Raw genomic sequence first — 17909 nt, 5'->3', positions numbered from 1 at the left:
AACCGTTAGTTAAAAAAACAGTAGTAAAATCCTAACACCTTATCTGAGTATGAAACTGCTGGTGAAATGCAGTCGTTAGCTCATGTTGTTAATTGTGAGTATGAGGCTTTCCTCCGATACCTACTTCCTTTGCTAGTATAACGATCAGGTAAAAGTAAAGTCCTTAATCTTGATTAAAGTATCATTTTCCTTTACCCAGCATCATTCCAAATTGTAAACTCAATTACTGAAGGTATATTTTTTGTCGTTATCACTTTCGGAAGTTTAAAATATTCTCACACTCCTACATGATGAAATGTTTATCAAATTACCAATTTGATGAAGTAGTTAATTCAGCGCACTGACAAGCAATCAGTGTTGTCATAGGTCAGTTCCTCCTTGTATTCTTTTCACTTCTCTCTAAGCATCTCTCCTCAGAGTTGGTAAAAAAAATTTGAACAACTGCTAACGTACTCCCGCGCTTAACGCAGATTTCTAAACTTACTCAGAATACTTCAACGAAAAAAAGCAAATACTTCTTTCTACTCAGTAAGCACCCTTATTGAATCATATTTTTCGATATTTCCGGTAATGAGTACATCATTGAAAAGTTCCATAAACTATACTTCATTACACAAGCAGAGTCAGCAAAGTTTTGAGACCAGCCAATCTCTACGTATTGAGTCAAACTTGAGTAGCAGATATCAAAGTAAGGATGTTTCCTCTGACAATGCATCATAACTAATGGGCTAAAGAACTTAATTTTTTTTTATAGTGAAGATGATCTGGAGCAGGTCGGATTTAATTCAGTTTTAAAGGCAAAGGCAGGAAAGCAACATGGTTACACTTGCATGATAATTTTGAAATCCTTTTGCACTGTCAAGTCTGCAATGAAGAAGCCTAGTCGAGTTCGGTGTTATGACTCCTTTTCGTGTTCCCGAAAGGTAGTCTGGTTATTTCAACTTTCATCATTCAGGAGTTATGATATTTATAGACTCCATCGAAATCTGCATTGCTTTGCTTGGTAAAGGGAAAGGAGGAAAGGAAAGGACTTCCACGCATTTTTTTTTGGTATGTCCTATTCAAGTTTTCCAAAGATTTGTCGAGTCCGTTCGTTGTCATAGAGCATGTGTTTACTTCTGATCTCCGCTAGCGAGCAGAGTATAGCCAATGGGCTTATCACGTGACTTCTTAACGATCATCAGCGCAGTTCCTGCCGGGCAAGCAGCGCACATCACTGTTATAATATTGTAATTTTCACGCCCTGTGTTGAGTTTCATTTGCACGTGCTGCTAGACTCATTATATATTCAGTTTCGTTTGTGCCGTCGAGGCGCTTGATAGAGATTAAATGTCTGTTCAGTAACCGCTTGAACGTGTGGATCGCTGTGTTATTACAATCACAAACACAGACCTCATGAAGAAAGAAGAGGAAATAATAAATAAAATTACGAACTGGTGGCAATTAATGGCATACCTTCTGAAAGGGCCTTTTGTTTATAAATCCAAAGAACTACAAATATCAACAACGGTACCACCATTTGCATGTCAAATAAGCCACAACACTCTAATAACACTTTTATTTCATGTTATTTACCATTTTTGACAAAGGCATTCTCCTTCTTTCTCTCTCGCTTGCCTCCTGCGAGGTGGATCGGGCCCTGGGCCAAAGAATACACGTCATCAATCACGTGATCACTTACTACACGTTTACCTCGGCCACTTGATGGACATTTTTTTGCACACTGTGAAGCAGGGTTCGTTGCGTTGCATACAATTACGTGGCAGTGCACGAATACGAATGGATGATCTGCGATGAACTTGAAAGCCTCCAGGCTAAACCGCTGAGCACTCGATGAAGGCCCAGAGTAATACTTCACGGTGACGTCATTCGGAAATCTAAGAAAAAGTCGATGTCACTAACACTTCAAAGAAGAGAGGTTTACGAAGCAGCACATCAACAGGGAAGTCATCAGTCATGTAAGGACTCACGAACATTTTGTCACGGAACATATCCAGAGAAAGTGTGAAGTTTTCTTTGCCTTAATCGCTGAACCTAATTTTTCTGTTGCTCGGCCTCCAACCAACTGAGGATACCACGCCAAACTTGGATAAGTAGCAGCTAAATGGTATTTCTATTTCCCGCACGCGTGTTGCGACGTCCTTAGCGGCCACAGGGATCTCAAAGACTGTGTTGGAGTAGACTATAGCTGTCGGAATAAGCTTGCGTTTTGTGTCACAGCCAGTTAGCGGAGTTGCCAGGGAGAAGTAGGCGTTGGTTTCCTCAACCTTGCATCTAGTGTCCTGGAGTCAAAGACGCCTACGGTTGAGACCGCGAAGGAGGGACTTAGGAATGATAATTGTCATATTGTTGCTGTTGCACTGGACATTGACCCCTGGAGCTTCACGAAAAATAAGTTTCATTATCTCTTAGAAGGAAGGAAAGTGGAATGTCGTATAAAGGGAATCTTACTTTGTCGGAAAAAAGTGGGATGGAGAAAATGATTACTTTAGCAAACGAATGTAATTTTGTTATTTCTACCAGTTTTTACTAACCATGACATGTTTTGTTATCTGATGTTAAGCTTAGCTCTGGGTCTGGACATTCACATTTGTAGCTCCCTGCAGTATTGACACACGCCTCCCTTCCAAGAACATTATTAGGCTCTCCAGAATACCAATTGGTAAAGGTTGGCCGCGAACCATCAACCCAGAGCCAGCGAGACTGGTGTTTAGGATCCCTATGCAAACCAATATGCATATGGTGTGAAGAATGAATTACCCTGGAGCCAAACGCTTGATTTTCAGCTCGAGAATTTATCACGACGAGATGGGATCCTTGCGCTTCGCAGGACGCTTTTGCTGCATTCGAGGAGGCTGACTTAGAAGAGAACTTGTAGCACGAGTTTCGAAAACGTACCCAGTTCTTTGGACATACTGTTGAAATAACATGCATCAAGAATCAGTAAAGGTTCAGAAGAAGCATCTGAAACATGAAGTAAGATTCATTTCTACATTTACATTTAGTTTCAAATAAGGTTGCTTCTGCGTGTATGCCTCTTTTTTCTATGTGGTCCAGAAATAAGAGTTGATAAAAAAGGGGAAGCCTAAATGCATTCGACTGCAATGTATCGCAATAAATTACCCACGCTCCCGCCGGAAAGTTTTGACTTTCTCTTTTAGTCTTAATTATCTGGATTTGCGCCAACAACATACGCTAACTCCCACTGTATAGGTCACTTTCGTGTACAACGCACGCTATTGATAAATTTAACGGGGTTCGCATGTGCTTTTGGATCAGCGTGGGCACATGAACAAACGTATCGAGAAGACTCATTTTATGTAGTATTTTCATTCCCGTCAAGCCAAAAGACTTGAAGATGGTTCAGGAAAGAGGTTAGGCGGAAAACAATTCAATTTTACACTTGATTTCGAAGAAATCTATGGGACGCCGAAAATAAAAACATCGATTAAATTGGAACACATGAAAGCTTTGTATAATTCAAATTCTAGTTTGACCAGATCAGGAACGATCGATGGCGATTAGTGATTTAACTGAAGGGAGTAGTTCTTATTTTTGGAAAAGCTACGATAATGTTACTAAGTAAGAGTCGGAAGAGGTTAAACTCACCTTAAGCATTTCTTGGTAAGACAAGGACTGTAAAACCCACAATAATAACAGACAAAAAGCGAGTGATGAGCATACCGACACAGACCTAACCAGTCTCTCTTGTAAATCGTCCTTTTAATTTTAAGCAAAGGTCTGAAGAATTAGTGGAAACAAAGCAATTAACAATTTACTTAAACGGGAATTTTCTTGAGTAAGCTTATCTTATCTAGCGACTTAGACAGTTTTGGCTTTTGGTGTCATATTGATTTAATATACAGGACTCAATAGGACGAACAGTTTACGATTGATAATCCTAAAACGAACTTGCAATGAGCTTAAATTCCGTGTAGCTTTTGAGTGAGAGGTACTGCACAAATGACGCTGAGAATTGTGTACTTGTTAATCTCTGCTTGAATGCTTCTGTTTTCGCGTCTGGAGATGTAGTGATATATTACTCGGTTTTGCATGTATTGGGACGATCTCAGAATAGACAGTCATCGAAAGTTAATATAAACAATATAAACTAGTGTCACCGACGGCTGCCCTCTCAATGCTGTTTTTCAGGTCCTGTCGACTATAACAAAGAAATGTGTTACAGCCAAAGATTTACCAATTTTATCATGAAATATAATTGAATTTATCGAAATGCCAGCTGATATGTGGCTGAATATTTCCGTGCATCGACGATCTAATTGTGTTCATTACACGGAACGAGGCTAATGTTTACAAACCGCTTAATTTCAATTTCGAGAGAGTTACAATCACGGGAACGCTCATCAGAAAGTTTCATTTTTCCCTGATATGAGAAGGAAGTAATTTTGATTGCGCTCGAACATCTTGAACGCCTCGTATATAAATATAACTTTAAACAGCAGACAAGCATACGATACCTCGAGCTCCCGTCGATCTAATCCGATGATTAAAGATCTCACTTCAGTCTTCCGTGAACGTGAGCTATTGGTCAACTTGCGTTTGCAACCCACATCACGCTTTATTAAAACACCCCAACACCTCTCGATGTTGAGTATAATTTTTTCGTATTTCTGTAGGACGGTCCAATTTTTTTTCCGTCACCGAAATCGACAAGGCGTTTAAGAAGGGTGAGGGGGAAAAGTTTCAACAATTTTGTCAAGGATTGTAACCTTGTTCAGTAGAAATAAATATCTATTAGCCAAAAAGAATCATGTCAATCACCATATCTTGTAACAGCCTGTTTTACGACTCTTCCTTGTCTTCTCTGAACTTGGGCTAAGAAAGAATATTTATCTAAAGAATATATATATAAGCACAGCATTGTGTTGTGGCGTAGGAAGTTGCCGAAGTTAAATAATTTTTGATAGTTTTACCGGAGAGGGGGGAAGGGAAAACGGCCAATGAATACCAAAATTTTGCAACTGTCGACGGATTCTCGATATTTACGCTCAGTGACTCTTATGAGGCTGATTAACAACGCACGTTTAACAATTTTTCACCATAGTTTCCGTTGCTCCATCCATACCGGGCCAAAAACTATGAGTTCGAAGAAGTTGTCTAGTCTGAACAATTCCCTGATGGGTGTCCCTAAAAGCAGAAACGGCGAAATGACGGAATGGCGGACAAATTGTCTCAAATCCTAGAAGATGGACTGGCAGGTAACAGTGCCCCAAATCTTAGAAGACGTAATGACGGAAAATTGTCCCAGATCCCACAGATGAAACAGTGGAAAATTAGCTTCTCAGTGTTCTTTCTCCACCCAACTCCCCCCCATCCTAAAATATAACTCTTAAGGCCTATATTTATGAATTTATTGCGTCCTCAAGTTGTCGCTTGTGACAGATTCTTCTGCCGCTGCCATTTAAAATTTTTAACGTAAGCAACCTAAATTATACCAATTTATTTGTAATGTTACGAGAATAAAATAATTTACATTCTCTTGTTAATACTTAGTCCTTTATTTCTGTTGAGAGAATTACATTGGAATTGATAAAACACCTCAAAAAATGAAACAAATGAGACTGTTTTCTCTAATATAGGGTTCACTTCTAACTTCCTGAATTCTTCATTTGAAGATTTGTAAAAAAATTGTTTCGATGTCTTTAAGGTATGAAGTAAAATCAAGTCACAGAAAGATTTCGGTTTCAAGTGTGCTTCGCGTTTGCTTGCCATCAGGTGATTATTTTTAATTTGGTGCACATGAAAAAAATTATCGCAATTCTTGGTCCGTGTTAACTTAATAATATGCGCTTGAGCCTCTCTCGAGGGGTTTTATTTCTGCTTGTTATTCTTAACAGTAGCTACTGCCAGCTCTTGCTAGTCGCGTGACGGCTCTTGATGCCTCCTTGATGTTGAGTGTAACGAACACGTGACAGTAAACCGGAAACGGTTTAGGAATGACTTCACGAGCGCATCAAACGCTCTGCACGTGAGACTCGACTAAGATTCGCTTGCTAAAAAAAGAAATAACAACTCTTGATATCCGTCGACATTTCTAAATAAACATCTGCATGGATTAAGGTGCGATACTCTTAAGAAGCTTAAAAGAACCTTTCGGTAGCATTTCTGAGTGTCAGACATTTAGTCCATAAGACAGGGCTTGGCTGCCGGGCATTTAGACACAGCGTTACAATTATATTTGTGCCATACTCCGCTCTGACGAAAATGAAAAGCTATAAATTTATTTGACGTCCAGTCCCAACTTGGCGATTGAAAAGTGAAATACGATGCACACAAAATACATCCATGACGAGTAATGCATCATTTTCTGTTTCCAGTTCGATAAGCTCATAATAATATTCAGCTTCTTCGAAACTGCTCTTGTTACCAAGTTTATCATTTTGTTACACACCTTTGAGGGAAATCACATTTTCACAAGTCAGAGCTGAAGGTGAGAATTAGATTAATGGGTTGGGATCTTTGCGAGAAAATTCATTAGAAAAACAAGGGAAGCACTTGTAATATTGTTGTGGTTTTATGGGTGAAATTATTCTTATAAAATAAATCTGTGCAATCAAAAGAACATGTGCTCTTGGTACAAAAATAATATGACTCGAGGGTTGTCTTCATCCTTCTCGATTCAATTTCATTTGCCTTTGGTGGAATCTGTACTGCTAAGAGAAAAAAGGGGATTTTGAACTGCGAATAGCGAGTGCTCTCCACCGAAAGATAAATGACTAAATCGCAGGATGAACTAATCAGAATACAAAAATATTAAAATAAGTAGATACAAATATATATAGTATCAAACAAGACCAAAACGAAGAAACAAGCAATTAAACGAACTTGCGTGAAGTAGAAGAGCAATTTTAATCTCTAAACTAGACATTAGAAGGAATTTGGTATTTACTCGTGAATATGAAATCTTTCATATTTTCATCGAAATTGTAATAAAGCAAAACATATTATTCTTGATATTTTTAGGCATACAAAAATAAAAATGACATATTTTGGAGGATAAACGGATTCAGAGGATGGCAGTTTAACAGGTACTAAAAAACATCTATATTGAAGTTCATTACACGTATACCCCTATAGTTGCGCTACTCTTCGAGCCCGAACGTAAGAAGGCTGTATATCGGCCAAGTTCCTTCTCTACATTGTTAAAGAGGGAGACAAAGGCTTTGTCAATAAAGGATTTATTGCATAGAAAAATTATACAAACCAAGAGGTTGTAACATATGTACTCGTTATGGTTGTCTTTATTTTGACTAACAAGGGGACAAAATTTCGGCCCCGTTGTAGCTAAAACTGCTGCAAAACCCTTTTTTTATGGCAAACAAACGTCTGGTTACAAAATTACAAAGTATCGGACCGGTTACAGGCAAATTATTTCTTTTTTGCGAGTTCATTTATGGAAGTCCAGAGAAAGCACATTTTACCCTTTAGGATAGCCGATCACAAGATTCGTTTTGCTCGCTCGTGGGTCTCACTACACAGGAAAATATAATAATAGAGGGTAAATTAGGGTAACGTCAAAAAGATCTAACAAAAGTGAAAAATTTAACCCTAAAATACCATATTGATAACAAATTATTGATCATGTATGCAAACAAAACTTCGCGTCACCATTTATCTTTTTCGGTTTTTCCGGTGGCATGTGAACATCATTCGACCTCGATCGTCTTCGAAATTTTCCACGCCAATGATTAAATCCTTGACAGGAACTAAATCATTGCCTTGAACAATAATAATTGCGTATTAGTCATATAATTCTAACCTGTTTTGCCAGAAATGCTTTTTTTGCGCAATAACGGATAAAAGTAGCCGGCAAATTTGTTTTACTATTTACATCGTCCTTGGAGGATAAAAATGTAGGATCAGTGAATGCTAACAATGGCACAGAATGCTGTTCTGAAGGATGAGACTAGCACAACCACCTAACATGAGAAATTCATCCTCTTCAGATTTATACAGCGACAATTTTTTTTCTCAGCAATGCGTTTACAGATATTTTTAAAGTTCTCTCCATTTTTGCGATATCAAAAGATTTTCCCAGTTTCATTTCGGTTTCTGCTCTTATGGTCTGACGGTAGATTCTCTCAATGGCTTGATATGCAAGAGCCTGTATGCAGCGTTGGTTCTCAACTTGTTTTTGATTCAGTTATCGCAGGCAACTGAAATAAATTGTGAAATAAAAAGTGGAATTTAACTCGTGTGGTCACGAGACGACAGTAGTGTGACGACGAAAACCTTGAAATTCTCATTCTTTTGTTATATCTTAGTATCAGACACAGGTGGTCTATTGTGCTCTCTTTAAATTACCTTCATTTTGCGTCAACTTTTTTATTTTGTGACGATGTTCTTTAGCGCAGTACAATCAATTTCATTTTATTTTCCAGCTATGGCGGAAGGTAATCCCCCAACAGCAGGAAAGGATCTGGACTTAAACAATGAGCTTCCAGTCACAGGTGAGAGAAAATAATTCAGTAAGACGGCTATATGGTAATCGAGTAAGTAATTGCATGTTTTGTTCGGTGCAGCTTTTTTGGACCGTTTACACTTGAAGGTTTTAGGAAACAAATGAAACGCTGGTTTTCCAGCGAACGAAAAGGGAAAAAGCGAACTAAAGCACCGGTTGGAATTGCACATATGTGTCATAAAATAAAAAAGTATATTTTTGTTAATTTCAGCGTTAAACGCAAGTCAAGTTACTTCAAGTGAGACAAAACTTGGTGTATACGATGACCTTTTAAGAGGTGAGGGATTAGATTCTTTGAAATACGCCCCTAGGTATCTTTTTTTAAGTCTCCAGTCATAGATGAATAATTTCACATGTCCTGATTTATCTCAAATTATTGATCAACTCTTCGGAATAGAAAGTTCTTGGAAGCTCACAATCGATAGTCTAAAACGCAAAACACAGCGGTCAAACGTCTGCACGTTTACCGATATTGCAAAACTAGGTGAGGTGCATCAAGGCTATCAGAACCAAGTTGTCTCACAAGAGCTGAAAAGAACCAAAAAAGACAGTCAGTCACGTATCTTGTTTCAAAACCGTATAACTATAGAAAGGTAAATCAACAGGAAACAAAAATTCTCAAGTTTTCCCTTTCTCTACTTTTGTTTCCTTTCCCAGATTTCAGATGAATGTTTCAATTTTCTTTTTCTTATTTTGCAAGAAAGCGATCGTGTTTCTCATTTTTTAGCGGGAAATTGGTGCGCAGCCGGTCTGAATTGATCCCCTTGCGCATGCCCAAAGGTTGGCTATTTTCCTTCGCATCCGTGTTTAGGATTTCGCAGGGGGGGACGTAGCGTAACACTCCAAAGAACGGCTGTCAAGAGAACAACAAAGTGGAAGGACCATATTTTCATCAGATTTCACTTATGCCTCCTAATCGAGCTAATCCTCAGTTAGTAGTATAGTAGAGGTTTCTATGAAATATTCACGACCGAAATAACAATCGATTCAATTAAACTCAGTAGATGTGTTACAGTTAAGACTCCCATTTACTGAGTTTATTTTACGTGAGCAAATAGTTAAATGCGCGAATAATCGTTTCCGAATTCCTTTTATTTTGGCAGAATTTTAAGTTTCTTTATGACTTACAATTTACTTTGTTAAGCAAAAGTTTGCATTATCCGTCAAGGGTCGCTTTATTCATCACTAACTTATTAACACTAAGCCGATGTATTTTCAGGCATAGCAAAGGAATGTCTCGAGGAAGGTAACAAGAAATACAAACAAGGAGAAACTAAGGAGGCGATAAACTTCTACACGGAAGGACTTCAAGTGAACTGCAAAGATATACGGCTGAACGCCAAGCTTTACAGCAACAGGGCAGCAGCTTATTTCCATTTGGGTAAGAATTAGTTTTTAAACTTCTAAAATCTTTACATAGCCGAAATAACGAGATAAACAATATGTACCCATTTCAAACAGGATTTTATCCACTTCTGTTGTCTTTCCTGCGCTTTGTGCATCTTTCCTCACCTCGTAACCCAAATAAAATCGGCAAAATGAACATTTCATGTATAACAAACACGCGGAAATGCTCCTTAAAAGAAACAATTCTTAAGTAATCTTTCATCGCATTTTTGAGAAGTCCCTATCGCATTTTTTAATAATCCAAGATTATAGCCCTCTTACACGGCATTACGTCCAACCTCGCCAATCGTTGTGACTCGCCTTTGTGCAAATTGTCTCCAGAGGAGACATTTTCGTTGAGAATAAGCTTGGAATCACTGGCATGTGTGACATTAACAATGATATCGGAGATTTGAATGGTAAAATTTCGACTAAAGCATGGGCCAAAAGGAAGATCTCATTGTCAAATGTCAAATAGCAGAACTACTCAAAATTTTCTAATTTTAGAACTCGCTCTAAATAACAGCATTCTGAGAATCATAAGATTCTTTTAGCTATATAACAGAGATAATGGCTCGTAGATTTGCTCAGTTACGAACTGAGACGTTGACATTGAAGCTTCGAAGGGATCGACGCATTAAAGGACCATACACTTAAAGACAAACAGAAGCTATAAAAAACGAAATTTCGAAATCCAAAATCATCTGTTCATCTTTATTTAGATGTTCAAGGTTGCAAAGAACAACAACAAATGTTTTTGTTCCTATTACTAAGCATCTCGTTTACTGACGGAAATTTTAGTTAAAAAGTTTGGAATATCGTAGTCAGATAATGTGGATATGAGTCGGCTTTCTCAGCCTAAGAAGCCAAATTCTGTGTGGTACAAAAATGATACAAAAGAAACGTAGAGATGCTTCCTTTGATATTTATCCTTAAAACGAAATCTCTGATGTGCGTAGAATTGCCTAACATGAACTCCCAGTGTTAGTTGCTCGTGACCCTACTCATGCAGTTTCCAATTTTAAAATATCCATAGCCAAGGGGCAAGTAGCAAAAACCGTGTGTGGCGCTGGGCAATTTAGTACTATCAACTAAGTAGATAACGTAAATTTATGGAAATAGTCTCGTGACTATATTCCCACCAATAGCTTAGCTCTATTTTCTGCATATAACTTGACACACACCACCCACAATGATTTCCAGTGCAATTTGAGAATTATCGCAGGTAAGGTTTTCAAAGCCTGTACAAATTGCACAAGCAACAGGGCGAGGGCAATTTGTAGTCGTTAAAAATTTACGAGTGGTAATTTATTCCAAATTGCACGCGAAATATCATGTGATTACTAGATAAAACATACAAGCAAAAATATGACTCTGTTTCCCTTTTTAGTGTCTTTATTTCGTGTCAAGGCTCGCCAATTGTTACCAAAGTAGTTGAGCTTTTTTTTCAATAATTTGCTTCAAAATTTTTAAACCTCTCCAGAGAATAATTGAGCGTTTTTACCTTACCTCTGTTATGTATCGATCGACAGCAGTAACCATCACACGAGAGTTATCACTCTCGCAATCTCCCCCGTCTTTCGTGCAAAATGTTGCGTAAAATTCATCGATAATTTCATTGAGGGCCTCCGGTTTATACTTTCATATTCGTTCTTGTAAGCCAGACTGGTAGCCAGTTTTTGTTCCTTTGTTGTGCGTTTTAGTTTTAGCATTCTCCCTCAAACTTTGAGTTAAAACGTCGCTACTTTCTTCATTATGTTTTGTTTTGCTTTCGCGGCTTACCTGTCAGTTAATTTAACCTCGACTTTCTGCACTTAACTTCAACTTTCTACTCTGTTTGGGATTAATTGACGTGTTCTCAGCCAATAAGCATGCTGAAATTTTTGCATGTGTATTATTAGCACGCAAATCGACGTGCGATGACGACTTACACGTAATTATTAAATTCCACAGAAAACTACGAAGAATGTCTTAATGATGCAACAGTTGCCGTTCAATTGGAACCCACTTTGGTCAAAGCGATAAAGAAAGGTTCGTGTTTCAGCTATGAGTCATCTAACCTCTTTTCTGAGATTTCTTCCAAGGGAACTGTATAGATTAAGGCAGCTGACTGTACCTCGGGTGTCAATGATATCTAACGCATCAATATCTGCTACGTAGGTAAAAAGTGTTTTCCAAACCAAGTCAAACCCTATCAAAAGCTTAAACATGATTTAAAGCTGTTTTGTCAAACACGGTTTGATTTTTGTTCTTCATAGAAGCTCCACGAACCCATGTTTATCGACTTAAAATGTAACACATTTGAAATACAAGTTAACAATTACTTAAATCTATGGAAAATTCAGTTTTCTAGATCTCTGTTTCTGATCTTCAGTCAGAAAACCATGTTTAACTAAGCATGTTTTGATAGTGTGAATAGGGTGTGAGTCGATATTCTGGATACATTTATCATTAGATGTTGACGGTAGTGAATTATTTACCTTGTGACGCTTGCTATTACCCTCTCAGGAGCCAGTGCTTGTGTCGAGCTATCCTTGCTTGAAGAGATAAGGAGCTGGTTGCAGATGGGATTGGCCGTATCCTTTGACGAGTGTTTCAAATGTGATGCGTAAGGCAATGCAAGCAGTGTTCACTGACACCGGTTAGAAACTACAGTATTCTCAAAGATCATTTCCGCAAAACTTTACTGAACAGAAGGGGCCATAATATTGAATTCGCAGAGATCAAACAGAATGCTCCTCATCCGCGTCACTACAAGAAAACAGTAGGACGCCCGAAACTAAACAGATAATTGCGGTTAGAAAGCTCGTAATACCCAATCTAATAAGAGTATTGTTAAGATAGCAAATCATCCAGATAAACCCCGCTGGTCACGAATGTTCAATTCCCAGGTTTTTATGGGGAATAACATGGTTACAAGGGGTATTTGAGGAAAAACACCCCGAGTGATTTTTCAAAATTTAATGACCTTCCCGTGATATTACCAATACCCGCAGACTGTGTGACTCATTGCACGAAATTGTCCTTCTTTCTCAGTTAATAACCTCTTCAGATTCATATCAAATTTCTTGATCTCGTGGCTCAAAATATTCGGACTGAATCCTTTCGCTTCAGCCCACTTTTTCCAGACTGTAGGCCACATCGTGCTTTTCATGATGTTTATATTTGCTGCGTTTTCCTTACGCTCTTGCAGTTCTTTCAAAACAACATAATTTCATTTACCGTTAAAAATGCTACTTTAACAATTAAGTGATTCAAATTTGACTAAAATACCACTGCTCCTGGCCAATCATATGCAAAAGATTTCCCAGCCGGTTGTATAATATTCTCATTATTATTGAAACTTTCTCACGTCACGTCATCAGCCATTTATTCTTGACCCGTTTCAAGATTGACGAGAGAAAAACGTTTCTGGTTCCAGTAGAGATAGGAAAGGCCGAAGAGGGAATCCATTATAGCCATCTTGGAAAAGCTTATGGTGATATAGGACAGTTCAAAACGGCAATCAAGTATCATCAACGTGGTATAGAAATTGCTAAAGAAGTGGGAGACAAGGCCGAAGAGAGAACAAGCTATGGCAATCTCGGCTGCACTTATTATAGTCTAGGACAGTTCAAAACAGCAATCAAGTACCAACAACGTCATCTAGAAATTGCTAAAGAAGTGGGACACAAGGTCGAAGAGGGAACAAGCTATGGCAATCTCGGCTGCGCTTATCATAGTCTAGGACAGTTCAAAACAGCAATCGAGTACCATCAACGTCATCTAGAAATTTCTAAAGAAGTGGGCGACAAGGTCGGAGAGGGAACAAGTTATGGCAATCTCGGCTGCGCTTATCGTAGTCTAGGACAGTCCAAAACAGCAATCGAGTACCATCAATGTGGTCTAGAAATTGCTAAAGAAGTGGGACACAAGGTCGGAGAGGGAACAAGTTATGGCAATCTCGGCTGCACTTATCGTAGTCTAGGACAGTTCAAAACAGCAATCGAGTACCATCTGCGTCATCTAGAAATTGCTAAAGAAGTGGGACACAAGGCCGGAGAGGGAACAAGTTATGGCAATCTCGGCTGCGCTTATCGTAGTCTAGGACATTTCAAAACAGCAATCGAGTACCATCAACGCCGTCTAAAAATTGCTAAAGAAGTGGGAGACAAGGCCGGAGAGGGAACAAGTTATGGCAATCTCGGCTGCGCTTATGATAGTCTAGGACAGTTCAAAACAGCAATCGAGTACCATCAACGTGGTCTAGAAATTGCTAAAGAAGTGGGAGACAAGGCCGGAGAGGGAACAAGTTATGGCAATCTCGGCTGGGCTTATCATAGTCTAGGACAGTTCAAAACAGCAATCGAGTACCATCAACGTCATCTAGAAATTGCTAAAGAAGTGGGACACAAGGCCGGAGAGGGAACAAGTTATGGCAATCTCGGCTGCGCTCATGATAGTCTAGGACAGTTCAAAACAGCAATCAAGTGCCATCAACGTCATCTAGAAATTGCTAAAGAAGTGGGAGACAAGGCCGTAGAGGGAACAAGTTATGGCAATCTCGGCTGCGCTTATAAAAGTCTAGGACAGTTCAAAACAGCAATCGAGTACCATCAACGTGGTCTAGAAATTGCTAAAGAAGTGGGAGACAAGGCCGGAGAGGGAAGAAGTTATGGCAATCTCGGCTGCACTTATGATAGTCTAAGACAGTTCAAAACAGCAATCGAGTACCATCGACGTGGTCTAGAAATTGCTAAAGAAGTGGGAGACAAGGCCGGAAAGGGAAAAAGGTATAGCAATCTCGGCTGCGCTTATTATAGTCTAGGACAGTTCAAAACAGCAATCGAGTACCATCAACGTGGTCTAGAAATTGCTAAAGAAGTGGGAGACAAGGCCGGAGAGGCATTCTCACTCTCTCGTCTTGGACAAAGTTTTGAGTGTCAAGGTAAACTAAGGAGGGCCTTTGACTGCTTTCACTCTAGTGTAGAGGCGTTTGATAGTATCAGGGCGAGTCTGCATTTCAACGATCAGTGGAAGATTACTTATCGTGATCAGCATAAAAGTGCATACACAGACTTGTGGCGTATAAATCTAATCCAAGGTGAAGTTGTTGATGCTCTTCTTACCGCAGAGAAAGGACGCGCTCAAGCTCTGAGAGATCTACTCACCTCAAAATATCAAGCCAGAGATTTTTCGTTCACTCTCCTTAGTTTTGTTCCATCAAGTACAATTTTTATAGCCATCAGTGGACCTTACGTTCACTTCTGGGTTGTCCTTAGCGACGATAATATCCAGTCGAGACAGGTACATGTGAACAATTATAAGTATCAGAAGGAATTGGAATTTTTCATCAAGCAACTGAACAAAACTGCCTTGAAAGAGGTTGGTGCAAGAGATGCTGTTGCATGCCAAAATCCACCTCATTACTCGCCGAAACCGGAGAAAGTGGCGAACGATATGATTCAAGTTGATGTAAGGAACTCCCAATTAAGTGCTCTACAGAAGCTTTATGACATCATCGTTACTCCTATTGCTGATCTGATCAAAGGCAACGAGCTTACATTTGTTCCTGAGGGTCCATTTTGTCTTGTGCCTTACGCGGCATTGGAGGACTCAAATTCCACTTATCTGAGTGATTCATTCAGAATTCGTGTGCTTCCTTCCCTGACGACCTTACGACTAATTAATGATTCCCCAGCTGAGTTCCACATGAAGAGTGGCGCATTGCTTGTTGGCGACCCATGTTGCAAAGAGATCATTCATCAGGGAAGACGTTTGGTGCAACTTCCAGGAGCAAGGGAAGAAGCGGAAATGATTGGACGAATTCTCAGCATTTCCCCCCTCACTGGAGAAATGGCAACAAAAGGAGAAGTGTTAAAACGACTGTCATCAGTGGCTTTGGTACATATTGCAGCGCATGGTAAAATGGAAACTGGGGAAGTTATCCTGGCACCAAACACCACAAGAGGAACCACTCAGCCCCAAGAAAAGGACTATCTACTGACGATGAAAGATGTCATGGAAGCTGGGCTGCGGGCGCAACTGGTTGTTCTAAGCTGTTGTCACAGTGCTCGTGGGGAGGTCATGGCTGAGGGTGTGGTCGGCATCGCACGAGCATTCTTGGGTGCGGGTGCTAGATCTGTTGTGGTAGCCTTGTGGGCGTTAGATGACCAAGGAACCCTGGAGTTCATGAGTTTCTTTTACGATGCACTTGCAAAAGGCAAGAAGGCAAGTGAAGCTCTCAATCAGGCCATGAGATGTATGAGAGAATCTGGAACGTTCAAGGAGGTGAAGTACTGGGCACCATTTGTACTCATTGGTGATGACGTCAAACTTGATATCAAGGACATTTAGTCGCTGATCCATGTAATTATTCTTTTCATAACATTCATGCAATTCAACGTAGCTTTTAATCAAAATTGTATGGTTAAATATTTTAGCAGGGGTGCTTTTTTGTTACCTGGTTGTCTGGTGGGTAAGAATTGCTTTTTTTTCCCGAGAAAACTGAGATACTTTACAATTGAGTCGACACTTTACAGACTTAACGATGGAAACGTTTTTCATAGAAAATAAGATGGATAATAATTGTTGTGAAGTGTATCGTTTCTTGTCGTGCAGCCGAATGAAACATTTTATGTAAACTCAAAGATTCTCCCTAATTGTGGTTCTTTTATTTTTCAGTTCAGGGACCGAGCATTGGAGCTGTATCATAGAGATGACGATACCCAAGGAAATAAACCTTTGCCTACAAACGTTGACATTTGGAACAGAAACCACAAGAATACCAATAAAATCTCTGTAAGAGACTTCTATGCAAAGCAAGCAGAATAGAAAGAGCCTTTAGAGTCCGTAAGGATTTCTCTTCTTTCACAAGTTGATAATTTACTTATTATCTTAAATGTTCTTATAAGCTATAGGGATTTTGGACACATCGAAGAAAAAGGACTTTGCAGTATTTTTTATCTTTAATATCTGATTCGAACCAGCTTAAAAGTAATTTTTTCAAAAGCAGTTTCGGGAAAATACTATGACTGGCTATGTAAAAAATTTTTCATCAAGCATGAGTGAGTTTGTTATCCATAAACAAGTTTTTGGGCCGGTTATATTAATTTTCCGTTTAAGCTAAAAAAGCACCTGGAAAACGCCATTTTCCCTAAAATATTTTTAATAATTTTTTTCTCTTAATCGGTTTTTGTCTTATGGCTGATATACAGCTGTCAAAACCATGTGCATGTGTAAACGTTTTCATAGAAATTGGAGAATAATCAGTTGAGTGATCGTTCGATTATCTCACTTTCAGTTGAATGGAAATTGTGATTAACATTTGGAGGAAATTTACCAAGTTATAATTAGTTTCTGTTTCACGATTATTGGATTTTTCGGAATTAAATAAACAGATTTTTTGCGTTTATAGCCAGTATTTATAATTATTTTTCCCAATACTTCGACAGATTTTTCCCGGGTGCGTTCGAAAGCGATAAAGTTTTCATGCATAAGGATTACAATATATTTTGAGTATGCTGTTAAAACTAATTTTCCAATCGCAAAACGAGAAGTTAAAGAGGAGTTTCCTTTTTTTATTGTTGTTTTCATTGGTCAGTTTTTAAAATTGTGTATTTTATGAAACATTTAGAGGAGAATTTCAATAAGTACAAGGAAGTTGTAGTCAAATAATGTAATCAGTCACTTTTATTGGGTTATTGACCCATTTAATGATTTTCTTGCTAAATTTGATTGAAGTAACATTAAATGCTGTTTATTAAATAGAGCAATAGAATTGAAATTTATTTACGGGAATGTGCTACGGTGGGAGAGGAAAAAAATCTCAGCATAACAAAAAGTAACGACAACAGCAAAGCACACTTCTTAAAAAAACAACTGGAATGTTAGCAGCTGTCTCATGGCTCTAATTCCCCGTGGTGAGTTTAGCGCTGCGTCAAGCTTAAAGAAGATGTTCTTCTCACATTTTCCCTAACTCCGCCAAATTTTCAAAGTTATTTCTCGTGATAAACCGTCATTCTGAGAAAGTAACTCACTCGTCAACCTACAAATGGCCCAG

General features: G+C 38.8%; 1 protein-coding gene and 1 pseudogene across 1 annotated transcript; one reads left to right on the top strand and one right to left on the bottom strand.

The window, feature by feature from the left end:
• Positions 1–1112: 1112 nt before the first annotated feature.
• LOC136283772 (oncoprotein-induced transcript 3 protein-like) lies at positions 1113–2934 on the bottom strand (annotated as a pseudogene).
• Positions 2935–6418: 3484 nt separating this feature from the next.
• On the top strand, positions 6419–16204 carry LOC136283771 (tetratricopeptide repeat protein 28-like). The gene is made up of 11 exons (XM_066172967.1): positions 6419–6451; positions 6985–7049; positions 8403–8471; positions 8694–8759; positions 9702–9863; positions 11822–11899; positions 12377–12458; positions 12591–12615; positions 13259–13663; positions 13784–14623; positions 14744–16204. Exons 3-11 carry the CDS (start codon positions 8405–8407, stop codon positions 16202–16204), a joined length of 3186 nt encoding a protein of 1061 aa, XP_066029064.1. The 5' UTR covers positions 6419–6451; positions 6985–7049; positions 8403–8404.
• Positions 16205–17909: the final 1705 nt, after the last annotated feature.

The sequence above is a fragment of the Pocillopora verrucosa genome, chromosome 10, assembly GCF_036669915.1.
Source record: "Pocillopora verrucosa isolate sample1 chromosome 10, ASM3666991v2, whole genome shotgun sequence".
Classification (NCBI taxonomy): Eukaryota; Metazoa; Cnidaria; class Anthozoa; order Scleractinia; family Pocilloporidae; genus Pocillopora; species Pocillopora verrucosa.
Note: the sequence above shows the minus strand (reverse complement) of the source record. Positions and strands in the feature narration are given on the sequence as shown.

Excerpts from the sequence above, each read along its gene's own strand:
- LOC136283771 (XM_066172967.1), top strand. The coding sequence starts at position 8,405 with ATGGCGGAAGGTAATCCCCCAACAGCAGGAAAGGATCTGGACTTAAAC. Across the intron at positions 8,760-9,701 it reads ATACGATGACCTTTTAAGAG|GCATAGCAAAGGAATGTCTC; the intron begins GTGAGGGATTAG and ends ATGTATTTTCAG. Across the intron at positions 12,616-13,258 it reads ACAGAATGCTCCTCATCCGC|ATTGACGAGAGAAAAACGTT; the intron begins GTCACTACAAGA and ends ACCCGTTTCAAG.